At 40.9% G+C, this 14,069-nt stretch overlaps 1 protein-coding gene across 1 annotated transcript in view; it reads left to right on the forward strand.

Annotated features, from left to right (window-relative positions):
- The first annotated feature begins 2,788 nt into the window (after positions 1–2,788).
- LOC120798097 (activin receptor type-2A) overlaps positions 2,789–14,069 on the forward strand; it is a 41,241-nt gene continuing 29,960 nt past the window's right edge. The window contains exon 1 of the mRNA XM_040142129.1: positions 2,789–3,740. Within this exon, the coding sequence (XP_039998063.1) occupies positions 3,686–3,740 (55 nt within the window). The 5' untranslated portion in view covers positions 2,789–3,685. The remainder of the gene's footprint in view (positions 3,741–14,069) is intronic.

The following is a 14,069-nucleotide window of genomic DNA, read 5'->3' on the forward strand; positions in this document are numbered from 1 at the left end:
CTGTGGAGCAGCCCTTGATTAAATATGAAGTTGTCAGAAACAAGAGGGATTTTTAGGGCGGATTTAATTGAGTGAAGTGACAGGTCATTAATGAAATTGTACTTCAGCCATCAGCTTGTTTTACCTCATGTAACTGCTCTAGTGTGGGTAGTTGGTTTTCACTTTTGTTGGTACTGATATCGTTTTGTTTTTCAAGATTTCGTGGTTCCATTTATATGTCACATGTCTTGTGTTAACATCTCAGCAACATGTTGGAAATAATAATTATAATTTAGTACATTGTGTGTTAGTTTTTACACGTTCGGCTGTTGCTTTTCATGCCAACTAGCCATTTTTTTTGTTTATTCCAAATAAACCAGAACAGTCCCCTGTATAACGTCCGAGATAACACACACCCATATCTGATGAGATTCACTAAGGTCTCCTTGCGTTCCAATATCTGGAAAGGAAGGTCTTTGAAAACAAATGTATGATTAACAGTTGTTGATGCTGCTGCGTTACTGTTAAAACCCTTATTTGTATTTTTAATCGATCGTTTTCTCTCTAAGAAATAACAAAGAAATTTCTCAACCCAGATGCTAAAATATTATCTTCAAAAAAAACCCGCCCCACTGATCACCAACATGATAATACTTGATATTCATCTACCGGCAGAAATCCCGCAGGTGAAGTATCAGGTGATCGATCAGTTTGTGCAGGGCTCCCCCCTAAATACCAGTGATAGAATTAGTTGAATGTTTGTGACACAAGACAAAGGAATCTAAGTGTAATCTAATTATGCAGTGATTTGGTGAACATAACTATGTTTACAGTGTCCTGATGTATAACCAGAAACCAGTGTTTTTTTTTAGGTGTGTTTCTAATATTTTTCGGTCGTGAATCTGTGAAATGATAAACATCCCACACATTTCCTGGTCAGAGCCGGGCTGCACTCGCTCCCTTTCTGGAGAGAGTTCATCCGTGATGAAAATTCAAAATCGCTGCCAGGGGAATAACATCTACAGGAACTGAACTCCTCACCTGCCCCGTGTTCGTGCCCCGAGCTCTAGCCATTAAGCTATGTACAGGACTGTGTGTTTTGCCGAAGATGAAAGCCAACACTCCAATATATAACAGGTGACTCAGCTTCCAGCTTGGCAGAGAAATCCCCTGAGACCTTTGACCTCCTAATCGTTTAGCAGCGCTTATGGTTGGAGATCTGCTCCAGGCTATTAGAGAGATTAGTGTCACACAGATTTGGGAAACGGCCAAGCCTATATCTGTACTTCATGGTATTCTCAGCATTTATTACTGAACGCTCAAACCATGTTGAAATCTGATATGTGACCATATAGTAGCACATACCACAGCGTGAGGCTATAAGTAGTTGCAATATGTGTTGACCTACATGGAGTGGTGGGCTATATGTTATGAACATACAGCTGATTTTAAAATAAGAAAGGTTTTGTGGTTTAAACCTCTTGAACCTCGCTATAATTGGCCATGGATGCTGTTTGGATCTCCCCAGATATATTTTTTACTTTTCACTTGCTGTATAGTTTGGACGGAAACGTGCACATATGCATAATGATGCATGATGCTGTAAACAGGAGTGCGCGAATTGTAGCCTGCAATAGCATTTTATCTGCGGGTACATGTGAAAAACTGTACATGGTCAAAATGTTTCTGGTTATTTCTTATTTTGGAAAGAAGAGTGTTTGAAGGTGGCCGCCCCTCTTTTTTCTCTGCGTCGGCACACGCTGGCAAGCAAAACGGGCACCCCTCCCTAACAAAAACAATCCCCAGCTCGTCAAGCAGTTTCGTCAAGTTGGCTAGAGTGAGCCAGATCGGTGGGGGAAGTTGAACAGGTCTGCCTTCAAAATTAGAGTAAACCGAAACGTTGGCAGTAGAAAACTGGAAATACCAAACACAAACTACAACATATTTAACTAAGATCGGTTTGTTTTAGTCCTGCAAAAAGGCTGACATGGGTGGTTAATTATGGTTCAGCAAATTAGTAACAAAAAAACCCCCAAAAAATGAATACAAGGTAAGATACCTAGTACCATGGCAAGATTAATTTGCTGATTATATCATGTCAGGAACTCCAGGCCGAAATTAGCTGCCAAGGCCTTATTATAGACTAAAATATAACTATACTGTAAACTAAAATAACAGAGGAGTCTGACACAGGGCCCGACGATATTCAGCTTGTATGGGAGAAAATGGGACGTTTACTATCAAGTGAACCCTGGGCTCTGAATCTCAGCATCTCTGTGTCTTGGAGTTATTCCCGAAGGTTTTGTTCCTCAAATGTGATATCTGCACCCTGAAGATTCTTAAGGCTGCAAGTAAAAAAAAGCTGTTACTAAATGATGGCTTCAGAAAAAAAACTCTCCCGCCACGGACTTTATAGGCAACTACCACCAGTCTCCACGGAATAGATGACTTACACCCTCCGTCTTCAAAAAAGCAAGGCCGGGACGGTAATCCATCTTTATCAATCTCTCAACATCAGCATCATCTGTTACATCTGTACTGTACATACATATATATATATATATATATATATATATATATATACAGTATGCATATGTAAATCTAAATAATACAGTCAAATAGATAGACAAGACAAACAAGTGTACTCTATTGTTTTCTTTCTACAATAACTTAAACGCCTCATCCTATGTTCCATCGTACCTTTTTATTTTATTTTGAAATGCTTCACCGGAAGCACTATGTATCAGTTTGGCTGACTTGACGTGGGACAGTGACGCCATCTTGAAATTGTCCCGACAGAGGAGGCGAGGAGGAGACGGACTTGGGAAAACCAGCTCGTCCTAAACTCGATAGCTGCCCTAGCTACGCGGATTAACGGCAGCCTTGGCGGTTATTGCGATCGTATGACAGTGTTTCCACTTGTTTATTCAATTTATCTCGACGGGGAAGGCTGTTTGGCCCACTTCGGAGAGGACTAACCCACTGGAGGGAGCCTCGTAATAGGTTGTTTCCCTGCTGGAGCGGACGGGGCTCTGGTTGTGGCCGGGCAGCCCCGCCGGACTGTCGGACGAAACTGAGACTTCGACACGGAATATAACAACGGCAATACACGTTGTAGACCTGCTGTTTTGGTGATAGGAGGGAGGAAATGCTCATTTCAACGCCGTTTTGACGTTTTATAGCTATGCGACGGAGCTCTCCGTGGAGAAGTTTGATTGGAGAGCGGAGTGCGCTTGATTTCCAGTCCGATGGATGTTAGCCCTGTCCGGCTGTGGCTCGGCTCTCTGCTCCGCTGGTCTGAAAATAACAAGTTAAAACCCAACAGGCACAGGTGAACACTTCTGTTCATAACAATGCTGCAGACCTGGCGAGTACATGACAGCCTCGGCTTGAATGCCAACAAGTCGCCCTCCGTTGCTTGTCTGTAAAACTGGAAACACCACCAACCATCCCCTCCTCTTCTTCATCCTTCTCCTCTTCCTCTTCCTCTCCTCTTCTTTTTTTGGACTAGTGAGGCTTGCTTTACCTGAGATATCTTGGATTTAGGCTCGATTTCGACATTTGAAAGATGTCCTTTTTGCAAAGACAGTGCTCCTTGGAGCAACAAGACATTTAATTTGACTCAGTCTTTTTGAGATTTTTTTTTTATTTTTTATTTTTTTTTTGTAATTCTCTTTCTAGTCAGAGGATCAGATTCGGATGGAAAATGGGAGACGCCACCAAACTGGCCTTCGCCGTTTTCCTCATCTCCTGCTCTTCAGGTGGGTGTGGAGGGGTTATGCATGGCTTATTGTCAGCTGTGGAGAATTCAGTGCAATGCTTATTGTTACCTCTGCAGAATGCAATGCATAGCTTGTTGTTATTTGTGGAGTATGCAGTGCAATGAAATGCTGTGGGATCATTATTGGTGTCCTTTCTGTGCATCCTTCTATCCTCCATGTGTGGATGTGTATTGTGCATGTTGCAGATGTCAGTAGTGTGCCCAAGATGAGGCCTGGGGACCTCAAGGGGCCCTTGAGGAGCTCCTAGTGGGATATACCAGTGCAATTTTTTTTTTTTTAAGCTTAATTTCATTTGGAGATTAGAAGGGACACTATAAGAGGAGGATTACTGTTTTGTCGTCAGTGTTAACCTCCCAGCTTGCAGTGTATACAGTAGTGTAATTAATTACCGAGTCAAATCTAACATCAGAAGTGGTTGACATGGAGTACTGTGGGTAAACACTTGTGGAGTGTAAATATACAGGTTAATGTCCAAAACCCAACAGGAGCACAACAGGACTTTGTGTTTACAAAACAATTATTTAAAAAAATCTGCAGCCAAAGTCCATTGAAAAGCTTTTATTTAGTCATGTTATTGCTACTGGAAATGTAGGTCATTGATAAAAAGGGGATGTCGGTTCAAAAGGTCATTGAAAGTTTGATTCATTTTAGGTGTGTTTAACCCTCTTTTCAGCACATTCGGCCCGTATTATAACATTGGAATGGTAAAATGGAGGGTGAACATTCATTATATGTTTTCTTTTCCCAAGGGTGGATGCATAATGAATGTCAGTGGGGTCAGTGAGGTGATAGTAAAGAGAAAAGGGTCAACCCGGGAGTGCTGTTTTTTTTTTTTTTTCGCAGAGCATACTGGTTTCATGGATGTGGGTGGACTTAAACGTCAATTTCTCTGTGGTTGGGAGATCTTCTCATACTGGTTTATAACATCAAGAGGCATTTTCATCCTGCTTTCTTCACGCCAGTACATATTTGATGTTTTTACTAGACTAAATATTTGGAAAGAAATTTCATGTAAACAGCAGTGTAAAATAAAAAAAAAAAAAAAAGAGAGCAGCAGTTTGAAGCTTGTAATGTTAAGATCACTGTTTGTTTTGGATTTAATTATAGAGATTTTTTCATAGTTTATGGGCTCGATGTTCAAAAGGATCCAGCCCATGGGAATTAAGGCTACAGAGGACCTCAAGGCCTCAGTGAACCTGTTCTACCTCTCAAAAGAGACAGTCACATAAAAACAAATATTCCACATTTATGACCAGGCAGTTTGTGAAATGAGTCAAACCAAGTGTAAATGCCTTTGGGAAACTGAGACAGGTATTGTGATACCTGCATTTGTTGTAATGCACTTCATCACAAGGCAGAAAGGTTTCAGATAGTTACGCAGTGCATTTAACTTCCTTTTGGACCCACATACCAACATGTCCATGCTGCTAACACAAACGACCTTGCACGCAGCAAGAGTTTCGCTTTGTTAATCACTTTATCTGTTGGTTTGACTTTGTTGTGATGACAGGATGCAGAGCTTAGCATAACCACAGAAATTTTTATGGGTGGAAAGAATAATTGGTAAAGGAAAACAAAAATCGGACCCCGAGGCAGGATTTTTCCTGTTGTTTACAGGCTTCTCTCAAAAGTGAAAATGTTATTGCCAATTGTTTGCTTGCTTGTGCAACTTAACAAAACCGGATTTTCTGTGCCGTTTGGAGGTGAATGGTAGTGAATGACCTGGCTTATGAAATATCCCATGTACCTTTTTATAAAAGCAGTTAAGACTTTAGAAATGGCAAGGGTAAAATTAAATCTCAAGCCACAGCGGAATTGTCCTTTAACAGAAACCCCTGGGCTGTCTTTGAGAGTTTGAGTAGAAATTAAAAGGCTTCTCAAATACGGTAATAGTTGGGGTGGGTTAGAGTGTGAGCCAGGTGCTGTCTGTATTGCACAGTGCAGCAGATGATTATTCCGCTAGCTCATTACTGTCTGAAGTGGGGAAACGAACGGTTCCTACTTGAGGAATAATAATCCTCTATGAAATCCAAGTTGAATTGGCACGTCTCAAGGCGACACGGGAAACCTCAGATATGGACACGGCACTTAGGCCAGAGTGATTTTATTTGATGAGGCTTATTGCAACATGCCAAAAAGTTAACATTGAGATTTCTATTCGAAGACCTCAAAGTGCAGAGGATCATGTCTGTAAAAACTGCAGTTGTTCGGCAACTGACAATTTAAGTGACACTGTGTTTTAGTTTTGTTCAAACTGAAATGATACAATTCCTTAACGGTAAGGGGTGAGGGCTTTGTCCAGCGGTCACCAACTCTGCATATTCACATATCATTGCATTTTTAACTGTTTCTTGGACAAAACATGCAATTAGAAGATATCATGATAGGCTCTGGGAACTTGCGATCGCTATTTTTCACCATTTTCTGACATTTTAGAGACCAAGCAATCAGTTACTTTACAAAGTATTTTGCAAATTAATCAGTGAGAAAATTAATTATTAGTTGCAGCCCTGAATATTCATATGTTCTAAGAAATTGTGCCCAGCCAATGTCAAGTGTTTTTGGTAATGAATGGCATTATTATTAGCGTGCTATATGCAGTTCATTAGATTTCCGTAACAGGATTTTTGGATGTTTATGAATATTCAAAGTTGCATAACAAAGCCCTAAAAGCAGACATAACTTGCTTTCATTATTGATATTGATATAAGAGGAGGTGTCCGTGCTCACTAAAAAAGAGGCATGAATGTGAAATTTGACCCGGTTTAATGTTGCATTCAGCAGCTGCCCAGTGTTTTCGATCCATACTTGTATGTATAAATGCTGCTGTAACACATGGTGGGTCAAGGTTGTCTGCCAAAGTGCTGATGTGACAGGATAGTAAATGGAGTTCTTTTGTTAGTTTTTCTACTTTGGGTTGAGTTTGAAAACACCTCTGTGCTGAACTGGAAAGTGACATTTTACTTCCAAGGACCTGATAATGTGACGCTGCAGCAGGCGCATGTTGGCCCCAGGTCATCTGTTTGAAAGGTGACCTCTGCCTTAGATCCCATGTGAGCTTCAACTGCAAATTGGTAAATATTTACTGTGCTGCCCTATGGCATGTTCAGATCCTGTCAGATTTACTGTGAATATGAGCCCGAGAAGCCTGAGAGAAACTTAGTAGTGATTAGACGTGGGGAATTTTTTTTGTAGCCCCGATGGTTCCTGTTCAGTGTCAGAAACTTTGAAAGTGTGTCGACACATGCTTCAAATACTAACCCAAATGATCAATTATGTGTGTGCTAACATAGTCAGTTATGCATACTTACAGCAAGCGATATCTGCTGTATTTTTTTATATGGTTGATAACAGCTATATTTGCCTGTCATATAACAATTTGACCCTATGACCATGAAATTTTCTCTAATGGGTTAATGGGTATAAATGGGTCTAAGTTGAAGCAACAAGACTCTCTCTTCTTCTGGCATGATGTGAATGCAACTCAAGTAATCAGTCACCGGCTCTACAGGTCATACTCTGATGTAAAAGTCATGTTTGGCAGATAATTTCGGGAAAATGTCCATTTAGGTTTTCTGCAAGTTTCCACCACTGAGCCTGATATCCTGGCTGGATAAGTCGAGTCTCGTGCTCTGCCTTCGCATTTGGCCTCCTGTTTTGTACACTGCAGCAGTTTCACACAGACATTGATCCTCTTGCGTGCCAGTGTAAGGTTACATCAATATGGCGAGGATGAAGCGGCTCTGGTTTTAAAAAAAATCCTCAGCAGCACAACAGATCTGATGATTCAGTTTCAGCTCTGCTACACATCAAACTCAACTTGAAACGGTAACTGAACTCAGTGGACAATTAGTCCGTTGTCTCTGTGTTCTGTCCCATTAAACGGGAAAACTAACATTTACCACTTGCATTAACTGGGTGAATTGCTTAATTTATCTGCATCCAGATTAAGCCTCCCTGCCATGGAGCGCTCCCCACTATGGAAGTGCTTTTTAGCAAAATGCTAAATCTCTCATAGCTCCAAGCTCAATGTTTTGTAGTTGACCATGACCTCTGACCCTCCTATAGAGGATTTAAAGAGATAAGAGTCTTTTCCCTCCAGTGTGCATTTAATTATCTGATTAATTTCCTGATATTGTGTCGGTTTTATCATTTGAACACATAATGATGGAGCTCTGCTTTAGAAGGCCCCTCGCCACGAAACATTAAATATCAGATCAATGTTAAAATGTGAGCAAGTGCAAGATATTAAGAGATTATACTTTTAATAATTAAAAATATAAAATTCAATTATTAAAATCTGAACCTTAAATAAAGACAAACTAATGTTCACTCCGGCAGGCTGAGCAGATTATTTGCACTGTAAGTAATCAGAAATTATGACAAATGCACTGACAGTTTGACAGTTAAATCAAACAGAATAGCACAAGAAATGACTCCCCTTTGTGAAATATTTAACAGTCGATTTAAAAATAAATAAATAAATGCTGTATTTTCAATATTTCTGTCCTTGTGGCTGGTTAAACGTATAAATACATATAATTTATTTCAAAGAGGACTATTTAAATTAACTCGGAAGTGTAAAATCTGTAGGAAGTGTAGCCAAAATCACAGAAAACCATTTTTTTTAATGTATGCAAGGTTAGTAATTTGTAGCTATATTTAAACACTTTGAACTGTCACTAAACCACTATCACCATACCCTTCTGCTGCAGTGTTTTTGGGTGTTTTGCGGTCAGAGGGCGGCTACCAGCTCTGTCCCATTTTTTTTCCCCCCCTATCTATTTCTAATATGTTCTCTTGCATTATGCATTAGGCTCCAAAAGCACAGGTGTATTTGCTAAGGCCAGATGTAGCCTCGACTTCCCATCGGGTCCAACTAGCCAGACTGCTTCCTTACGGGGCCATGTATCCTTCTGTGCTTCAACATCAGATAAACAAAGCCCCGTACCAGTTTGTGTTCATGGAGGTAAAATGGTGACCAAAGGCAGCATGTTGCTGGGTCCAGCTGGGGAGATTATGACACTCCACCAGTTGGAGCACTGGTTAAATTTAGACCATGGCCAGGTGTTTTGTGCTGTGAACACACTGCGTGCAACAGGAATGCTTTTTTTGTCTGCGTTTTGGGGACAAATCGAAGCGAAGAATCAGGAATTGTTACATTTGTAATTGTTCATGGACACAGTTTTGGCATTGACTTTGATGAATTTGCAGTGTTGATGAGTTAAAGTAGTGTTTTTAAGGTGGATGCCAATGTTAATCTCCAAAAAAGGACTTTGAAGCTTACCATTGACCCCAACAATGGGCCAAAGCTTTCTCTTGCAAAAGGAAATTGTGGTGGACTGGTAAATGTTGACCAACTGCTTTCAACTTACTGTCCATTATTTTGCATGAAACAGTCGTAGATCAAATGAAATGACAGTAGAAAGGAAAAAAGAAGTGCAGGGGACCTTTAGAAAGTTGATTACTCAACTCAACTTGTGTACATGTTGGGTAAGTTTCTCTGGTAACCGAATTCCATTGAAAATAAATCAATTCCTAGCTTCATAATTGATTATTTATCATGTATGGCAGACATGGCAGGAAGCCATTTAAAAATAAGACAGTTGGTTTCAAAGGCCTAAAGCTTCTTACAACACACCCACCACATAAATGACTATGTAAACTTTCACTACAATTTAAAATTTTCAAGACATCATTATTGCTATTGATGGGATTTTCTTCAGCAGCAGTGATTTGTTTCGACCTGTTCTTGGTATCATTGGGCTGAGTATTGCCACACAGGGCAATACACTGAAAAAGCACCAAAGAGGTGATTAGAGGAAATCGTTTGAAAGCCAGTTTAAAGTACTTTATTGAGGCTGATACCATCTGATGTGGTAAATCTTAGATACTGCAAGCAGGTAAAAGCAAATGCAAAGGATTATTTGCAAATGCTGTAAGGCTCTGAGTCTTTTTATAACTGCAGTGTAGAAGCAGTGAAGGGACTAAAATAACATACATATTTAATTCAGCTTTTACCTCCTTAGAGGAAGCAAGGGTGGAAGAAAACTGAGGAAGACGGTTTGAGCGGTACTGTCCCTGGCTACAATGGCGATTGTGATTATTCTGGTTGATATTGTAATTTTTGTTATTAATCCCGTGATAATCAGACTCCATTATTCTCAGAGCATAATTCTTTTAATCTTTGCATACCTGAATAGTCTTGTTTATTGTGGATCCAGTGAGCATAAATTAAACAAATGGAGGCTTAGAGAGTATGGCTTACCATGTGCTTTAATGGAACAGAATATTCGGTTACTGTGATCAGTAATTTTATACTTGTGGTCTTTGGCTTTACTTGATTAATCGTGTAGTTGTAGGAGACAGGTAGGTCATCAGGACCGACAAGAGGCCACAGAGTCCACCCCGTAACCAAAAGGTCACATGTTTGAAATCCACTACAGGTATTCATCCTGTCAGCACGTCCTCGAGCGAAACCCTACTTGCTCAGCTTAATGTAAGTCATGCTGGATAAGAGCATCAGCTAAAAGCCTAAAATGTAAATGCAGACCGTGCGTACCTCTATAATGGGAAGTCAAAGAATTGCCCCTGCAACCATTACTGACTCAAATTAAAACAAATGATAGGGAAGATGATAAGTCTAGGCTTGAAAAAAAACATCACCTTTAGTGTGGAGCCTGTATTGTTTGAGCTATTTGGTAATTAACTTCAGTCTCAAATTGTAGATATACCTAAGTAACTTTTTGGATAAAACTATTCACATAAACAGGAGTATTTTATCTTAATCTACGCCGCTTGATGTGTCGGTACCCCAGAGAACAGCCCTGAATGGTCCTTTACTGTAATTAATGCATCCTGCAGATGTTGCTTTATGTGCTTGGGAGAGATTCAGTCTAGACAGACTGGCTGCTCAGACGGAGAGGCCCTGCTTTGATCCTTGATTAAAAACTGCGAACTGTACATTCATCATGCTCTTGTTTCAGGCTCTCTCAAGGGTCCTCGCCTGCTTTACGCTCCCTCCTCCTGCCTCCTCCTCCTCTTCGTCTTCATCCGAATCTTGCCAAAATTCCTCCATGTCATGTAGGTCGCTCTGACCTCTTATCACCAAAAACACTAAAGGGTAACGGTGTCTCGGGGACTCTGCAGGCCGGGGTGAACACTGTTCGCTCATGATATTGTGGGTTCGTCATCCTGCAACTATTGTTGCTGTCACTTTGTGTTGCGATCTAATAAACCTCAAATGTCATTTAGGATGCAGTGAGTAGCAATAATGTGAACTGTAAAAACATCAACAGGTCTTTCGGCCGACATTTATTGTCCTGTAATCAACAGAAATAATACATTTACAGAAATTGAAAGAGGAACAAGCTAGCAGATCAGAACAGAAATCCAGCAGGAATGTCTGCTTAGACGAGAATAAAACTGCCCCTCGCTGCTTTTTTTCGCCAAAGCCTTCACTATGAGGCTTTTTAGCTCTTGTAGCTTACTTGTCTTTTGACACTGGTGGCTCACTTGTAGCACCAGCCTCCATTTGAAATGCCAGTGATGTGGAGAGGGGATTTGTTCAGTCTTGAAACACTTAATGGTCGACATGTTTTTCTTCCCGAACAGTATTAACGGGAAAGAGAGTTTTGAAATCTCAGCTGTGCCTGGTAATCACTGAGTCATCATCATTGGTATTGATAAACACAGCTATAAACCCTGCAGAAACATTAGGGTTATTCTCTACATCAGCGGAGTCAAATTCTTAGCTTACTGCACCTGTAATATAATCTCAATTAAAAATACACAAGTGTTTGTGCTTTATTTTGGCCATGGTGCCTTGTGACCAGTATGTGTCATTAGTTTACACTAAATATAAAGATGAGCCGGGAGTCAGCGAGGTCGTCGGATGGCTGGATGGATGAAAGGGGGATTTATTGACTCCCAACGTTTATTGGTTTGTCTTGTACAAATGAGAAGCTGGCGAGTGCCAACAGTGAACATAATTTAACAGCAGACAACATGTCTCGGGCCATGTGAGATGACTCAGAACGGGGCGGTGCATTAGTTACACACATCAGCAGCAGCCTGTGATCTAGTGTGGGCTAACCTTGACCACAGAGTGTTTTTCTGTATACTTTTATTTCCCAAAGACTGTCTCTCCTCTTTTGAGTTGTTGTGTAAGCAAAGCTGCAGAAGGTGAACACAATATCATATTTAGATTACCTTGACAGGAATGGTATTTGCAATACGAATGGTCATACGGCATTTCAGTGTCTGCAATACCTTGCAACGTGTGCTTGTAACACATTCAGTAGCTGTACACCAGTGGCTTATGGAAAAATCTCTCCCACTGAACTGGACTGGACTCTCAAAGGACCAATCTCCTCATATATACAATGGCTTGTATCCCTCTCTCTGTTTCCCTCCCTCCTTCCCCCTGTGTTCTTCACTCATTGATTGCTTGTTTTATAAAAATGAATTGAAATGCCCATGCTGCAGGCTTTGTGATATTGCAATATCACTGCAAATTCAATACACAGTTCAGCTTTAAACCCAAGTGGCACTTAACACACCCTTCAAATAAATCCAAACAATTTAAGCGCAGAGGGGACGGGGGAGTGGGATGGCGGAGCCAGAGGGGGTTTTGCAGATCCTTCTACAGTACCCTGCAAGAGATAACGAGGCGTTTTAAATTGCCCGTCCTGTAAAGAATGTACGGTATGCAATGGCCGACTGCCGCCCATCGCACAAGGGACACGGGGCTACGCTGGTATGTGCTCCTTGTGCAAATGGTACAGTTGGCGGCGATTCATGGCGAGAGACCCAGGCACTCTCCTTACCTGTTCAGCAACCGGCCCCATCAATGCTAATTGAGGCGGAGACCAATGGGCGTTTGTTGCTCGGGCATACCAGTGAGGATTAAAGGGATTGGATTCAGTTGCTGAGTGCGGTGGTTTTTAATGCCCCCCCCCTCACCGTGTCCCCTCCTCCCGGCCGTGGAAAGAGTGCAGTCTTTGTGACCAGCTCACCCGAGCCAACCCGACCACCCCTGCCATGTCACGACAACATCTGATTGAGCATTAATGTAGCACTCCAGCGAGACCCAGCCTGCTCTGTAAAATTACAGTCTACTGTAAAATAGTGTCTGACTGTGAGTGTCTCTATACGCAGACTAGACTGCTACCTCTTTATTCATTCAGCTACAGCAACAAGATTGCCACAGCTGCTTGAAAAAATACAGAATTAATATAATTATTAAACTTAGCCACATTTTCCTCTAAAATATATAATTTAATTGAAAAGCCAAACTCATTGTTTCCGGGTTCATCTATACTCTTATCTTTTTCCCAGCATCTTTTCTATAATCATTTGCATGATTATTACCATGAGATACTTGGGGATGATTAGGTTCTTTCACATCACAGAAATACTGATTAAGCACCAAGGCTGACTGCGTAATAAACGTTGTGCAGTGGAACTTGGGAATCCATCACCGGGCTCTAAAATAGTGCACAGTATACACTCAGGTGATAACCTTGCCGTGGGTCAGTGATCTCCCATGCTGCCTCTGGTGCCTAATGCCTGTGATAGTCAAAAAGCTATAAATGGTGTAAAAAAATCTTTATCCAAGCCGGCCAGGAGCTGCCCTAAAGGCAAGTGGTGGGTTGCATCTCTAACCAGCAGTGCCCACGTTTTCGAGTCAGGGAGAAAGGATTGATGGTGGTAGTGCAAAAAAAGAGGTCGGATGTGGAGAGTTACAGCTACATTTAGTTCATTAAATTTTTTTTTATTTTTTTTATGTGATCTCCCATGGCTGAGCAGATCAACATCCACTCTCACAGAATTTTCGAACATTATTTCTTGCTCCCGTTGATGTGCTTGATCACTCTTGTCCCTCAACACTATAGCCTTTTAAAAAATTTGTTTCCCGAATCCTGCAGGAAAATAACATGTAAGTTTTATGTATTTATATTTACAGAAATATGAGTTACCTATTTAACCAAATACCTTTAGAAGAAGAGGAAAACATAGGCCTGAAATTTCAGCCCGATTTGTTGAGGGCTGTAACCCAATCCAGGCCTGACAGCTTACAAAATTTTGTTGACTGAACCCAACTTCACCTTGCAGCCACATTAAATCTTTCTCTTTCCTTCCTTCCATGTCTCTGTGATACACACTCAGAATCCTCCACTGCTCTGCTGCACAACATTTGAGAGAACTAGTGCAGATTATAATGTATATAGGATGGAAGATTTTTTTTTTTTTTAAGACGTTACCACTGATTTTTTTCAATGGGTGCAGCAAGGTGTTAACACTACT

Source organism: Xiphias gladius, chromosome 13, assembly GCF_016859285.1.
Source record: "Xiphias gladius isolate SHS-SW01 ecotype Sanya breed wild chromosome 13, ASM1685928v1, whole genome shotgun sequence".
NCBI classification, from domain to species: Eukaryota; Metazoa; Chordata; class Actinopteri; order Istiophoriformes; family Xiphiidae; genus Xiphias; species Xiphias gladius.